The following is a 14,930-nucleotide window of genomic DNA, read 5'->3' as shown; positions in this document are numbered from 1 at the left end:
CCATCCCTTTCCAGAAGGGGAGAAAGGTAGTATGAGGACCACCTGAGGACGGTTCTGGCAGGCTTTTTTGGCATCCTTACATGCCAGCATTCGGGCCCTAAGGAACTTGAATCCTGGAGAACGCTCCTGGGGCTGGGGGGCCTCGGACGAGGAGGGCAAATCTGGCGCCGCGACAGGCTGGAGCCAGGCCCCTCAACATGACGACAGACCCTGCGTGGCCTGCCTTCCCACCCTCTCCAGGCTGCAGGGATGCTGCCGGCAGAATTATGCAACAAGGCTGATGGGAGCCATGCACACATTTTTATTGTCAGTAAGAAAACAGTAACACTTTGGTTGGTTGTATTAAAAAATGGGAAATACAAAATAGTAACCAAAAATAAAATAAAAGAATATTTAAGAGGCTGCTCTGTTAGGTGCTAGGACTTAAAAAAATGAAACAAAAATACAGCTCCTTATATCTAAGAAACCGGGTTATAAAAAGATGCGCCGAGGATGTTGGGGAGAGCGCGGTGGGAGAGAACCTTCTTGCTGGCTCCTTGTGCACACAGCCCCGAATCCGGGCAGGGGCGTCTTCACCGGGCGCTTGGATCACAAGGAGTGGGGGCCAAGATCAGCCCTTGTTCCTCTTAGGGAGAGCAACCGGAATGAGGTACCCCACTTTGAGGTCTCAGTGTCCCACCATGTCTCTTTTCCTCTGGAAAGTTCTCTCGCTGGCTCTCCTTGTGCAGCCCTGGTTAGCAGCAGCTCACAGGTCTGAGGATAGGATGTCGGGGATCTGTTTGCCTTCTTCAGCGGATTTGCTGGCCAGCTTTGTGGGAGAAGAAAATAAACACACACACACACACACACACACACACACACACACACACACACCCCCAGGATGGGATTCTCATGAGCACCAAAGCAGGGCTTCCCCGTCCCAGTTGCAAGGCTCCCTGCCCAAAGCCTCGTGAGTGCAGGATAGCATGACCCTGACTTTGGACAGAGAGGGGGCACCCCACCGCGGTTCGAGCACAGCCTCTGCGGCCCTGTGCACTGTGGAAACCTGGGCCAGTCGCTCCCTAACTCTGTGAGCCCCATCAGCTCCTCCCGGGGTCATAGCAGGTCACATGGGGCAAGGTCTGGAAGGTGCTCAGCATGGTGCCTGACTCCCTGCACGCTCACAGTAAACCTGGGATTATTATAGTCGCCGGGCTCTGGTTTGTATTATCTCGAGGATCAGAAGTGTCGACGGGACTTTTTTTTTTTTTATCTTGAGTAAAGACCGACAAGTAACAATGGGAGACGGGCCATGAAAAGTCAGGGCTTGGAAACTAACTTTTAATTAGTAGGAATCTGTAATATAAGTTGAATAGGAAAGCTTTTCCAAAAAAGAAAATTAAAAAGCCCTTTCAGCTTCCAAAGATAGCCAGCTGCTGTGGCTCTGACAGGCACACCGAAGGGCAACTTGGGCAAAGGACGGTGACTGGTCCTGAAGTCCCAGGGGCCCTGTGTCTCCCCTTGGCACGTTCTTGCAGCCCAGCTGGGGTCAGTCCTGCTCAGAGACCAGGACCCAAGAGGAGAATTGCAGTGGGGGCATCTCTGGCTAGCATCCCAACCCCTGCGGGCCTGACCATGCCTCCCAGGGAGTGTGCAAATGTGCGTGCCTGTGCATGCACACTCATGCTTGCCTTTCCCCCACCCCCATTTTCTCCTCTCTCTCTGCGTTGCTTTCTTCCCATCCCCCTCCCACGTACACTTGTCTTTCCGCCCATCTGGGTCCTCACCATCGTCTTGAAGAACTGATTTACTTTCTTCCGTTTGAGCGTCTTCTTGTCGCCGTCTGAGAGAGGGAAGAAGGTCTGGCTGAGGCGGGGGGACGAGCTGGAGTCCTCTATCCCAGGCACGCCTGCCACGGAGAGCGTGAGGGCTGCAAGGACAGTGGGGAGAGGGAGTGAGTGGGTGGGCCCAGGAGAGGCGGTGCCCAAGGGACAGGAGGGTGACGTGGGGGAGGCAGGTGGGAGACTGGCTGGGGCACAGAGACAGAAGCCAGGGAGGGCGCATCACAGTGCCAGGCAGGAGGCGGGAGGGCATGGCTGCTGCCTTGAAGGGGACTCTTGAAGCTGCCCTCCCGGGCATTGCTGGCCAAACCCCGGGCAGGGGCCTGCTGCCTGGTCCCCATCAAAGTCTCATCGGGGCTTCTGAGCTAGAAACGTAGGGACCTGGGGGAAGGCCGCCTGGCTGCTGCGGCCCTGATATCCTTAGGGAAGGTGGCCTTTTGCCCCAAGGTGGGGAGTCGATGTGAGCTCACTCTTCCTTCACCTTTCTACACCAGGAGCCTGGATTTTTCATCTTCCCCAAGGCAGGGGCTGGTGGGGAGAACTGTTAGCTGTAGCTCCCAGCTCAGAGATGTGTTACAAATTAGCTACCTCTTGATACCGTTTTGACCTTGAAAGCACAGAGACAACAGTTGCAGACTTCCAGGGTATTGTGGTGGTCTGAGAGCATGACAGGGACATGACTGTGTGTCTGGCCAGATGCCACAGTTCAGGGGCTATCGTGCCTGGTACAATGAGGCAGGGGTCAAGGGCACGGTTCCAGGGACAGAGCACCTGGCCTATACTCAGCCTCTGCCCTTTCCTAGCTGGTGACGTGCAGGAGACTGACATTCCCAGTGCCTCAGTTTTATCATCCACACAATGGGGCTAATGACATCATCTACTTTGTAGCTATGTGTTGGGGTAAAAATCAATGATGAAAATTCAGTACGAGGTCTGGTGGCGGTCAGCACTCAAGAGCTGTCAGGTGCCTTTGCTGAGATCTGCCTGCTGAGCTCCACAAGGGAGCTGCTGGTCTGTCCTGCTCCCCCACCCCACCCCCGTCCTCAGTGTGGAGACAGCGGCCCACCAGACACAGCGATCCAGCATGTGCCTGTCCCCGTTAGGGCTGCAGCATCCCCCTCTGCGATGTGGGAATGGCCATCCGTGTGCTGCTGCCCTCCTCACTGGACAGTGAAGGAGTGGTGGTGGAAATAGGTAGCATCTATGAATCAAACACTCTACAGCTAGAAGATGTGGTGGCAATTTCTGCAATTCCAGAAGAGGGTTCCAGGTCAAAAAAGGAAACAGAGGGCTTCTGGCCAGTGGGGAGGCCAGGCTAATGGAGAATGCAGGGCTGCCTGGTGTGACAAGTGGATTCCTAGCCACTCCTAAGGACCAGAGGAACCACAGGTCTCCAGCCCAGCCCCAGGTGGGGCTTACAGGTCAGCTTCCCCTACAGAATGGGGGGCAGGGTGGTGAGAGCTCAGAGAGCAGGGAGCTTCTGAGCAGAGCCTCTTGCCCCCGAGATGCCCGGCCCCTTTGCTTTATGGCTACAGTACCCACCCACTCTCCACCCCCCAGGCCGGTGGCCCTGTTATTCCTCTACCTTCTAGTGCTGCCGGTGGCAGGGAGCATACCTGGGATGGTGGGCATGGACTGACTGGCAAAACTCATCTGAGAGAGGATGGATGCCCTGGGGGGAATGGCCGCATGCTCCGAGAGGTTGGTGTCACTCATGAACTCGTGCTTCCTGGAAAGCTGAAGAAATACACCACACACATGCAGACACACACACACACACACACACACACACACACACCACAGAGGCTTAGCATTAGGCAGCTCCTGGCCTTGCAAAATCAGTGATAATGGCTTGGCAAGGCTACTGTGTATCTAGTTTTAAGTTGACTTACTCTGTTTTCTAACATTCCATGCCAGCCTGCCATGTACAGTTGCACAGGTTGCATATTATGTTACTCTAAGAGTTGGGAGAATTCATTTTAGACAATCATGTGAATGATAACCTAGAATTATAAAACATGGGGACTTATTTCCACTTTTGTGCCCTGGCGAGAGTAGCCTCCGAGGTCTACTGGGAATTATGTGCAGAATCTTTTCCTTACTGGAAGGCATCTTAGCAGGACCCTTGCCCTTTCATCTGGCACCCCTCCCTTGCCAGTATAGTTAATCCCTCTCCCCTTCCAAGCCTCTAAGAATGCCTTCAACAACTTCTCTTTCAAGGGAAACTAAGATTTGAACCCAATGACACCAAGTTTCACTATTAAATAGTTATTAGTTATAGGACAAAATCTCTCAAGGTCAGGGCAGGGAGAGTCCATCTCTGCATCTGTAGCTGGGTTCTTGGTTCACTGGAGGAGCCCAGCAGGGTCTGAGATGTCAGAGGTTGGAATGGTCCTTGGGTGAGGGAGACAGGGCAGAGATGTAGAAACAGCAGCCCAATACTGGGTGGACTACTTCTCTCCGTCTGGGTGCCCCAGGCAGCTTCTCGCATTTGCCACGTGGTGGGAAAGGCATGTGCAGGCTTAACAGCTGGGGTTCAAACCCTGGCTCCGTAATGTCAGGCTGGGTAGACACCTGCAGCACTTTGCCTCCCTGCTCCTCAGACACTCCTGCATCACCTGCCTTGCTGCAAGCACGAGGCTTGAATGGGACCCTGTCTGGGGGCCCTGGATAACATGTGAGCAGCAGAGTTGCACTAAAGCTGTTAGAGGCAGCCTGCGGGGACCTGCTCACCCGCTTCAGGTCCGACTCGGCCGCAGCCTTCTCATCTGCAAACACCACGCTGCTCCTCTTGGCCCTCTTCTTGGACCGCCGTAGCTTGACTTCCGGCAGAGTGCTCCCCACGGAGATCATCTCCACCGGCTCCGCTTTTGGAGTCTTCAGAGTTGCTAATTCCAGGTCAAAGCTGAAGGGCAAAGGGGCGGCAGTAGGAACTGCAGTTAGAGCTTCATGGGGACCGCCTCACAGGGACCCAGGCTGGCTGAGTTGTCCCTATAGGGTTCAGCAGCAGATCCGCTAACCTGGCAGAGTTCGGGGAACTGCTTGCTTAATTTGCAAACATTCAAAATACAGAGTAAAATGAAATTGGGGGATGGGAGCCTCAGCAGGAAAGACTTGCAGTGAGGAGAGACATGGCTAGGCTGTGGCTCTGGATTCAAGTCCAGCGCTGTCCCTTTTACTGAAGGCCTGGGGCAAATCACTCAGCCTCCCTGAGCCATTCTCTCCTTCCAGTAAGTGCAGGTGTCTGTAGGACCTTGTGGGGCAACCGGAGGTGAGGCTGGAGAGTCCTCGACTCACATTACCATGTCCATAGAGGAGTGGAGTTGAGCCAGGTGGAGCGGAAGACCCCAGGATGGTGGGAGGGGAGAGGCTTTTCATGAGGTGAAGGAGCACCTTCATCCCCTGCAGAGGGATGGGTGAGTGCAGGAGGGGCAGCTCTGCAGGGAGTTTGGGGGGTGGCGCCCAGCAGAGATAAGAGGTGAGACTGAATAGGCTGGGGTAGGAGCTCCAGCAGAGATGGCCAGGCTGGGAGGACACCAGCTGTGGCCAAGTCCTGCCAGGGCTCGGAAAAGCTGCCTTGGGCGTGGGCCTCCAGTGACCCCCTCTCAGTGGCACTAAGGACAGCGGCGTCACAGCGTGCCTGTGGGGGTTTTAGTGAGGCACCAGCTAGGGAAAGGCTCGGAAGCAGGAGGGTAGGGAAGTAGTAGACGGGTGGCCTCTGGGGCAGAAGGAGAAGCAGCAAGGCTTTGCTGGGGACCCAGGGGCAAGGTGGGGGGGGGTCAGCAGTGCTGGGGGCTCCTGGGGCAGGCACTGACCTCTCAGAGGTGGTCCTGCTGGGGGTGCTGCAGTCAGAGTTCATGGAAGCCATAGAGATGATGGACATCTGCCTGTAGGAGCGCAGCATGGACCGTGGGCGGCCCACACGCCTGTCCTCAAAGTCGGGCTGCAGGCGGGGAGAGTAGGGTGGTGAGCAGCCCGCCTTGGGCTGGAGGGGCCGCTCTTGTGGCCGCAGCCTACCCCCACCTCCTCCAGCTGAGCAGGGCGGAGCTGCCGGGCAGGGCAGGGCACTGCACAAAACTCCTGGCAGGCTGAAGCCAGAAGGTGGTTGTTTTTGGAAAGAATTGGGCTGGCCTTTATTCCTTGTTTCTGGGAGCTGATCTCTTAATCCTTGCGATGTCCCCTTTGTTCTTCTTGGGGGTCTCATGATACTCATGAGAAGACTCTGGCTGGAGGCCAGGCCCAGGGACCAGCTGTGGGGTTCCTGGGTCAGGCTCTGTCCCAGCTGGTAGACGTCCCTCCTCTAGAGAAGACAAGGGGCTGGGCGGATTTCAGACATGCGGCCCAGGGGTCACCCTTCATGACGATGTAATAAAACCCCAGTAAGCACACCCCAGCTAAGGCTAGGGTGAGTGTCCTGGTGGTGGCATGGATGGTCTGGCAGGGAGGTCGTGCCCTCGGCACACGTCCACGGTATGTTCGGGACCCTCCCGGCTGTGTATCACTTCCTTTAGCTGGTCCCAATTTGTATTCTTTGTCATAAAACTGGGATCATAAGCATAGTGCTTTCTTGAGTTCTGTGGAATTCTGTGAACCTGAAGGGGTCAAGGGAACCCCCAAGGTTGAAACCAGTTGGTCAGACATGCAGGGGCTTGGGAACCCCACTGTCTGAAGGGAGGGCAGTCTTATGGAGGACTCTGCCCTTAACCTGTGAGATCTGACCCAATTCTGAGTAGTTAACAACAGAATTGCAAGACTCATTTCATGGAAAAACTTGGGCCAGAAGACAAGAGGCCTGGGTTTATCTCTACATTCTTTTAGGAACTCAGGACCTCAATTTTCTAATCTATTGAGTCAGAGGCTTGAGCCACATGGCCTCTATGGGACCACAGAGCCTTGATGTTTCAGGATTCTGCTTCCTGGGGAGGAGGATAAAGATGTGCCTGTGAGTACCAGGCCACTGGCCTCTTTATGTCCCAGAGCTTATTAGTGGCCCAAAGCACTAGCTTTGGAGGCAAACAGATCCAGGTGAAAGTTCTGCCTTGCACTCTCTTGCTGTGCAGCCTTTGGCAAGTTACTTAGCGCTTCTGAACCTCCCAAAGAGAAGCAAGGAGTTGAAAACCATTCCTACTTCCCAGGCATGTGGTAAAGACTTCATGGGTTGTAGATGCCAAGTGCTGAGATCAGGCTGGGCACATACCAGGTGCTTCCGCAGTCTCTAAGTGTGGAGGGCCCTCTTTGTACCTGGGCTTTGGCTAGGGGTGACCGTGTGGGACCACGTTTACAGGAAGGTTCACCTGGATCAGGTCCTCCTCCTCCAGGGGAAGTTCCTTTGCAGGGTCCCTGCCAGCTGCCATCCCCCCACCCCACCCGCCGCCTCCACTGCACTCCACCAGTCTCACCCCCTCCCAGCCACGGGGACCACGCCTACCATTTCTCTGACACCATACTCCTTCTCCACCTTCACTTTCAGGTTCTTGAAACATTCTTCCATCCGGTCGTGGAAGGGCCGCAGATTCTCTGACACCCTTTTCTCATGGATTTTAATCCCAGCTCCCAGGAAAGGGATCTGGAGAGAAAGGGTAGACGATGAGCCGCAGGTTGGCCTCCTGGCTGTGGCCTGGGACCTGGCCCGCAAAGATCGCTGAAGTCACACTGGGCTGCTCAGAACTTGTGGAGGGCACCGGGGACTCTGAGACCTTCACACAGAGTGGGCAGCCCTGCGGAATGGGCAAGCTGCAGCCCTGAGGTTGGCTCTGGAAGGCGAGAAACCCCCTCCAGCCACCCTTGCCCCCTAGGAGGGTCAGGCCTGCACTAGAGGCTGTATGTTTAGGAAAGTCTACTGAGGGGCAGAGTGTGGGCGAGCGGGGAGGAAGCTTGGTGATGCTCACGTAAAGTCTGCGCAGGCAGCTCTGGGCAATGCAAAGGGAAAGGAGGAATGCCAGAAGCTGGCGGATAGAAGGACAGAAGGGCCGCAAGGAAAAGGGGGGACGCAGCTTCGTCTTATAACACGGCAGGTCCGGGCATCCCTGATGTGGCTGTTGGAAAAGATAGGGAAGTGTTAATACACTAAGGTACTAGCCAATAAGGAATTTTCAAAGTGATGTAAAAGCCTTGGGAAGATGGGGGCAGATGAGGGGACCGATGTGAGGGAGTTAAACTCACTCATCAACAAAGGAGGTCAGTGGGATTCTGCCTCAACAGTGGCAAGAAGCAAGACTAGCCGAGCCACAGTGGCCACCGCTAGAAGGAACGCTGACAGTGCGGCCCCAGTGGGACATAACTAGGGGTGCAAAGAATATAGATTATTTTGAGGAAAAGAAAATAAACATCTCCTTAAGGACACTACTGGCTCCTTCTTTGGGAGATAGCTCTGAAGGCACAAGGTGAATGAGAAACCGAAATCTTATCGGAACTTCACCATGTCCAGTGGATGGAGGACGGCGAGTGACCTCTCGGAGCCGAGGAGGGAGTTAGTGATAAGAAGAGGCCAATCTGCCTCTAGAAACTCATGAGGGCCTTAGCGATGGGAGGCAGCAGGTAGCCCAGATAAGTCAGGGTGACTTGAGGAGCTGAACACAGAGGGATAAGTTGAAATCCCGTGACAGGAGCAGTTAGACCTCCAGGTCTGTGTCACTTCACCCTGTGGCCAAGGGTTATATTTTCGCATTTCCCCTAGAAGAAGGAGTTTATCCTCTAGAATAATTAGAACAAGGAACCCTGGGCTTGAAGGCCCCAGGCACAATGGGGGCAGGGATGAGGGGCCAGATTGGACATGGGGGTTGAAGGGGAAGTCTGCCTCCTGACGGAAGCCCTTCACCTCCCAGGTCCCAGATTCTAGCAGCATTATTGCCAGGATTATCTTTCCTATGTTTGAAAGGTGTGTAGCTGGAGAAAGGGAATGACTCATTATACAGACATCTGTGGGTCACTCAGTTATCACATAGTGATGCCATGTAGCTGACGAAGCCACCACTCATGGACACAGAGTTTCACTGAGGTCTTTCATGCCTCTGTCTGTGAAGATCACCAAATATTGAAGGAGGTTCTCCAGTATAAAAGACAGAGATCAGAACCAACAGATAGGAAGCAAAGCAGAGCAAAAAGGAGAAAAGAAAAAAAAAAGGGGAAGAAGGGTAGCAGGGAGGAGCCCATGAACTAACTTGGAAAAAACAGGGAGGATAAAGAGCGCCTAATAAAACAGTATTTTAAAAAGTTTAATTAATAGATAGAAACAGAAAAGATCCTCCATCCATGAAATAAGACAAAAATTTTATATAAAAAAGGGGAATAATAATAGAAATCTCACATATAAAAACTAATAGCATAGATATAGTTGGAGAATGGGTTTACAAAACTAACAAAGACAGGAAATCAATTATCTAGGCATCCATCTCCAAATTTTAGTGAAAGGACAGCAAATTAAATCCAACAAGAGTAAAAGGAAGGACATAATAAATGTGAGAGTAGGTATGGATAGCAAAAGAAACAAACTTACAGCAGAGAGGATTGAGGAAGCCAAAGCTGATTCTTTGGAAAACTGTTTCTTTGCATCCAGTAGGGCCAAAGCTGCCTGACCTGGAAATTCCAGTACTATACACGTACTGAAGTGAGTAGTTATGTTCACCAAAAGACATAAACAAGAATGTTCATTGCAATTGTATTCATATTACACAAAACCTGAGAGCAACCCAAATGTCCACCAACAAGGGAATGGATAAATAAATTGTTATGTTATTGGTATGTTGTGCATTCATGTAATGGATGAGGGAAATTAAAAAAAAAAAATAGACCTCTGACATATGTGACAACCTGGTTGAATCTCAAAGGCATTGTGTTGACCAAAAGAAGCCAGACACACAATAGTCCATACTGTATAGTAATATATACGTATAATACCACTTATATGAAATTCAAGACCAGGCCAAACTAAACTGTGCTGATTGAAGTTCGGGGGTATCTACCAGACCTAGATACTCCATACTATAATCAGCTCCGTGCCTAGGTACACACCTGTCAGAAATTATGCATATGTGTGCCCCAAAGACATCTATAAAGACTTTCAGAGCAGCATTCCTTGTAATAGCCCCAAACTACAATCAACCTAAATCTCCATCAGTAGAAAAAGAAATAAATATGTTTTGGTAGCGTCACATGATCCAGCTGTACAGACCATATTATACATCAGTGAAAATGGAGGAATGATAGCTATGTACAAGATGAGTGAATTTTTCAAACATAGCATTGAGCAAATAAGTTAGTCCCAAAGAATGTATACTGCATGACTTCATTTGTATTACAGGCCAAAAATAAGCAAAAATAAACTCTGGTGTTTATGAGTGAGTGGTTAAGTGGCTAAAAACTATTTTTATTTTAAAATTTTTTTTAAAGATTTTATTTATTTATTTGACAGACAGAGATCACAAGTAGGCGGAGAGGCAGGCAGAGAGAGAGGGAGAAGCAGACTCCCCACTGAGCAGAGAACCCAACACGAGGCTCCATCCCAGGACCCTGAGACCATGACCTGAGCCAAAGGCAGAGGCTTCAACCCAATGAGCCACCCAGGTGCCCCCAAAAATCATTTTTAAAGGAGCAAGGAAATGATTACTGTGAAAGCAGGACTGTGGTCAGTCTTGGAGAAGACTAACAATCACTACAAGCGAGGCTTATAGACACAAGCGGGCTTCTGGGCTCTGCTTCATCCAGTAGGTGGTCATATGGGTGTACACTTTGTGATAAATCAACATGCTGCCTATTTTTTCTATGTGTACTTTTCTGTATGTAATATCTCAAAGCATGTTTAAAAGATGAATTCACTGTAGACATCTGTCCATGCTGATAAATATAGAGAAAAATCTTTACAAAGAAAAAAATTAAGAAGCAATCAATCTTGAGATCTGTGCAATCTTGAACACAAAGAAGTACTTGGAAAGCTTTGGCTTTTGTTGTGTTACTAGACTAGGCGCAAGAGATTCCCCTTTGAAATCCAAAGTTCTCAGGCTTTGAGAAAATCCAAAGTGTATCTGGCTTTGTGAAGCTAAGATCCAATTTAGAATTAAGCTCTAAGAGGTCGGGGAACAGGCCTAATTTTGTCCAGCACTATTTCTGTTGCTGGGCACACAGTAGGATCTCAATAAATACAAGGTACAAGAATGAATGGATAGAAGGACAAGGAAGAGCTAATTCACTGTATGTAATATTGTTATAAGGCTGCCTTCACCATGGCAGGGTACCATCTTCTGAGTGTTAAGTGCCCATGGTTAGGGGGTCTGGACTCTGAGTGGGAGGAACATGGCCCCCTTACTGGGGAAGGGGTGGCTACCAGGTCAGGAGTGGGCTTCTGTAACATGGTGGCTTGTTGGGGGCGGGGTGGGAGAGGTAAGGAAAGTGTTATAGAGAAGGTGGCCACTAGGGGCCGCTGTCTGAAGAAGCCAAGTTAATTGCTCTTAAAAGCTGTAACAGCTAATAGACACTTTCAAAGTCTCCCTTCTTTTTAATGTCCCTCCATTAGCTCCAAAACTCTGATAGAATTCTTTAAGAAGGTACAGCCTGGCACTAGCTATGCTGTGAGGCTGAGGTTCCTGCTTTGGGTGTGGTGGACACAACAGGAAAGATTAATTACCAGGTGATAAGACCCGGTAGAGGGGCCCAGGACAATGATACTGATTGAGAATTGACACCAACAACCAAACAAATGTGTGTGGTGTGCTAGCCCTCCCTGGGGCATCTCAGAAATATCTGAGAAAGGGACCCAATCAAAGCCAGGCCTTCCTGGGGAATATCATTCTTTGAGTATTAAAGGGCATGATGACCTCGGGAAGCTGGGGATCTTGGGGAAGTTTGTGTTTCACAGGTGGCACAAGGTAAGAAGGGAGAGAAAATTCCAGACACACAAAATGCACTCAGGAAACCGTGTCTGTGCAGCACTTGCTGTTTCATTTTTAAAGCCTTGCTTTGCATAAATTGGCAGAGGCAGAGAAGGACCTGAATTAGGAATCCTTATTTTAAGAAAAGAGGCTGCACCCAATGCTTCTCATTCCCTGATTTCCCTAGAGTAACAAAAACTCCCTACCACAATAGCTTGCTTTTCTTTGCATGGTGACTGGCAAGACGGGAGGGAGGGTGGGAGGGGGAACAGGCAGCTGCAAACTGCTGCCCCCCTGCTCCATGCCTCCTTCCAGCTCCTGCGCTCTGGGGCCCACCTGGCGTTCTGGGAGCTGAGTGGTCTCTGCAGAGCAAGTTCAGGTTCAAGGACCAAGGACAGGGAGTCTTATCCTTTGAAGGCTTCTGGGGGTGGGGGGACCTGGTGGAATGTTTCTTCTCTGGGGAGTAGGAGAGAGGGGGAGAGATAAATAAAGGGAAAGACACGGAGGGAGAAGGAAGGAGGGAGAGAACACACAGAAGAGGGACCCAGAGAAAGGCAGGGAGAAGGCAGGAGGGAAGTGGAGAGAGTAGGATGTGAGGGGCAGAGGGAGGCAAAAGAGAGAGGAGGGGCAGAAGCAAGGAAGGTGTGAGAGAGAAGGAGGAAGGGACAGATGCACAGCAAGACAGAGATGGGAGGAGAGCGTGGAGGGAGAAGATGGGGTGCAGGAGAGGAGGGGTGGAGGGAAGACAAAGACAAGCAAGGTGGTAGGAAGGGCAGAGCCGTCCAAGTTTTCTGGCTTGACTTCTGCGGGGTGCGGAATGCAGGCTCTTTGACCAAAAACCCACCAAGCGAAGGCCTCAGTTATTTCCCCAAACCTGATAATCCACCCGAGCCTTATCTGCAACAAACTGGGCCAGCTTTAGGAGGTGGGGGTGGGGGCCAAATCTTCTGTTACCTGATTGGTGTGTGCCAGGCAGGGGGCCTGGCTTTCCTTTCTGTCCCACTGGGGAAAGCCACCTTTCTGAATTCCACATGCATTCAATAGGGCTGTCTAAGCAACACGCAGCAGAGCATGGCTGCCCAGCCCAGCACCTGTGCGGCACCCCAGGGTGCAGGGCCCCTAATCCCAGCCCTGGGAGATATGGATTCAGAAGAAGGGCAGAAAGCCAAGGGACAGGACAAGAGGTTACACTAGGCCATGTCAGCCTGAGACTAGCCGGCAGAGGGGAAGGGAGCAGGGAGAGGACAGGACCGAGACGGGGTGACCCAGCCCCAGTCCAGCTATGCTTTACCTGCCATGCGATCAGGTCCTTGAGGCGGCTCAGTTTTTCCTGGTCCTCTGGGTGATCCCTTGTGTACTCCTCTGTAAAAAAGGCCTAGGGAGGACAGGCAAGCATTTGGGGATTCCTGTTCATGTGGCGTGAACCCCACAACCAACCTCTCTGTTACTGGGAAAGGACACCGTTGGAGGGAGCACGAGGTCACGTGTATTTGAATGGGGCAGGGCCCTGTAGGCATGGACTTTGTTTCTTCTTCCTGGAGGCTCAGATCAGAACCCACTGGACAAGGGCCACAAATCCCAGCGAAGCTGTTCTCCAAGTCTCCGGGGAGCAGATGCATCAGCAACACTTGGGAATTTGTCAGACATGTAAATTCTTGGGTGCCACCCAGACCTACTGAATCAGAACCTCTTGGGGGAGGGGGGAGTGGAGGAAGAAGCCCTGCATGGGGTTCTGATGCTCCTTCAAGTTTCTGAGCATTGATCCAGGGAAAAGAATTCAGGAAGGCATCCCCCTGGAATGCTCCCGCTCCCCGGACCACCTCCCTTACTGTGTGTGCCCCAGGCAGCTGCTAGCTCTTCTGGACTTAGGTCCTCGATGTGTATGCCCCATACACAGACTTGTGTTATCACCCCTCAAGGCGGAACAAAGCCTTACTGATGATGACTAATGGGAGATCCAAGAGCAGGTAGAAGGACTGCTTGGGTGACTGAAATGACTCTCCCTAAATTATACCACTGCATTGTATTCTTAGTTTTACATCAGCGGAGGACATAGAAAAGATAGATGGGGAATCCATTATGAGATGTATTAGAATGAGGAGTCCTTTTTCCCCTCTGTGCCATTAATGTATGGACTAGGTAAAAGACAGATGAAGTCTCTTTATTTTACTTCAATGCTGGGAAAAGCTATGTCCCTCTGCTGAGAAACTGGTATTTTCCCAGCGGAAAATGTGACTTACATAACTATTGGCTTTTCTGTTTTTGCCACAGGTACCAGGAGGCTCAACATAAAATCTGTGGCTAAAATGTGTGGGCATCTCTGGACAGACCTTACAGCTTGGATGCCTAGATTATAACTCCCATTTTGGAGTTGATCTCCTAGACTTTCTATATGTTCACATATTCTGGGTTTCATTTCTTTCCATGTGCAGAGGTCATCTAGATCAACTGGGGAAGACATGGGGGTCACACGGGTGGCGCATGCTTTGATGTGTGGCTCCTATACTTCTGTATAGGGGATCTGGAGTAGGATTCTGGAATAGGGGATCCTAGTGACCCCTGCTCCTTCCTGCCTCAGCAGAATGGGGCACTGAGGGGGGGAAGGAGATGAGAGAGGGAAGGGGTTTGAGGTCCCACCAAGCTGAAGTGTCACTTCGGGGGACACACAGCCATAGTAAGGCAGTGACCTTCAGCTATATCTACCCCTGCCACTGCTCTGTGGCCACGGTGGTGGTCGTGGGCGGGGGTGGCTGGTGTGTGGAAGCCCTCACCTTCTCATACTTGGCGAACCCTCCCATGACAGCGGGGTCCACAATCCCGTTCAGGAGCATGGAGAGCGGGTTAATGGGGAGGCTTTCGTCACTCTGGTACTGGTTGATCATCATCAGAATCTTCTCGTTGGCTGTGGACATGGTTTCGATGGCGTTCTCCAGAGGGCTAATTGTGGTCTGTTGAAAATAAGATCATCAGGAAGAAAGGGCCTTAGCAGGGTGCTTTAAAAACAGATATAATTATTGGTATTGATTTCATCTGGGGTTGGAATGCAAATGAGGCAATCCTCCCTAAGGGGCTGTAACAGGCTCTTGTTGTAATCAGTGAGCTCTCAGGGCTGTCTCCTGTCTAGGGAAAGGCAGGCTAACTTTCTGCTTACTGAGAACGGCATTTCCCTGGGGAGTAAGAGGCAGAAAATCTCAGGCACTTGCTGGGGTTTCAGAGGCTGGGTATGCTCCAAAGAGGGTTTTCTCTT

At 51.4% G+C, this 14,930-nt stretch overlaps 1 protein-coding gene across 1 annotated transcript in view; it reads right to left on the bottom strand.

Moving 5' to 3' along the window:
• Positions 1–281: 281 nt before the first annotated feature.
• The window catches only part of DOCK2 (dedicator of cytokinesis 2), a 413,194-nt gene continuing 398,545 nt past the window's right edge, over positions 282–14,930 (bottom strand). The window contains exons 45-52 of the mRNA XM_059416333.1: positions 14,455–14,631; positions 12,975–13,058; positions 7,249–7,386; positions 5,636–5,763; positions 4,554–4,725; positions 3,437–3,557; positions 1,767–1,909; positions 282–808 (exon numbers count right to left, since the gene is read on the bottom strand). Coding sequence (XP_059272316.1) covers positions 746–808; positions 1,767–1,909; positions 3,437–3,557; positions 4,554–4,725; positions 5,636–5,763; positions 7,249–7,386; positions 12,975–13,058; positions 14,455–14,631 — 1,026 coding nt within the window. The 3' untranslated portion in view covers positions 282–745. The remainder of the gene's footprint in view (positions 809–1,766; positions 1,910–3,436; positions 3,558–4,553; positions 4,726–5,635; positions 5,764–7,248; positions 7,387–12,974; positions 13,059–14,454; positions 14,632–14,930) is intronic.

The sequence above is a fragment of the Mustela nigripes genome, chromosome 12, assembly GCF_022355385.1.
Source record: "Mustela nigripes isolate SB6536 chromosome 12, MUSNIG.SB6536, whole genome shotgun sequence".
NCBI classification, from domain to species: Eukaryota; Metazoa; Chordata; class Mammalia; order Carnivora; family Mustelidae; genus Mustela; species Mustela nigripes.
The sequence above is the reverse complement of the archived record's forward strand: the minus strand, read 5'-3'. Positions and strand labels throughout refer to the sequence as shown.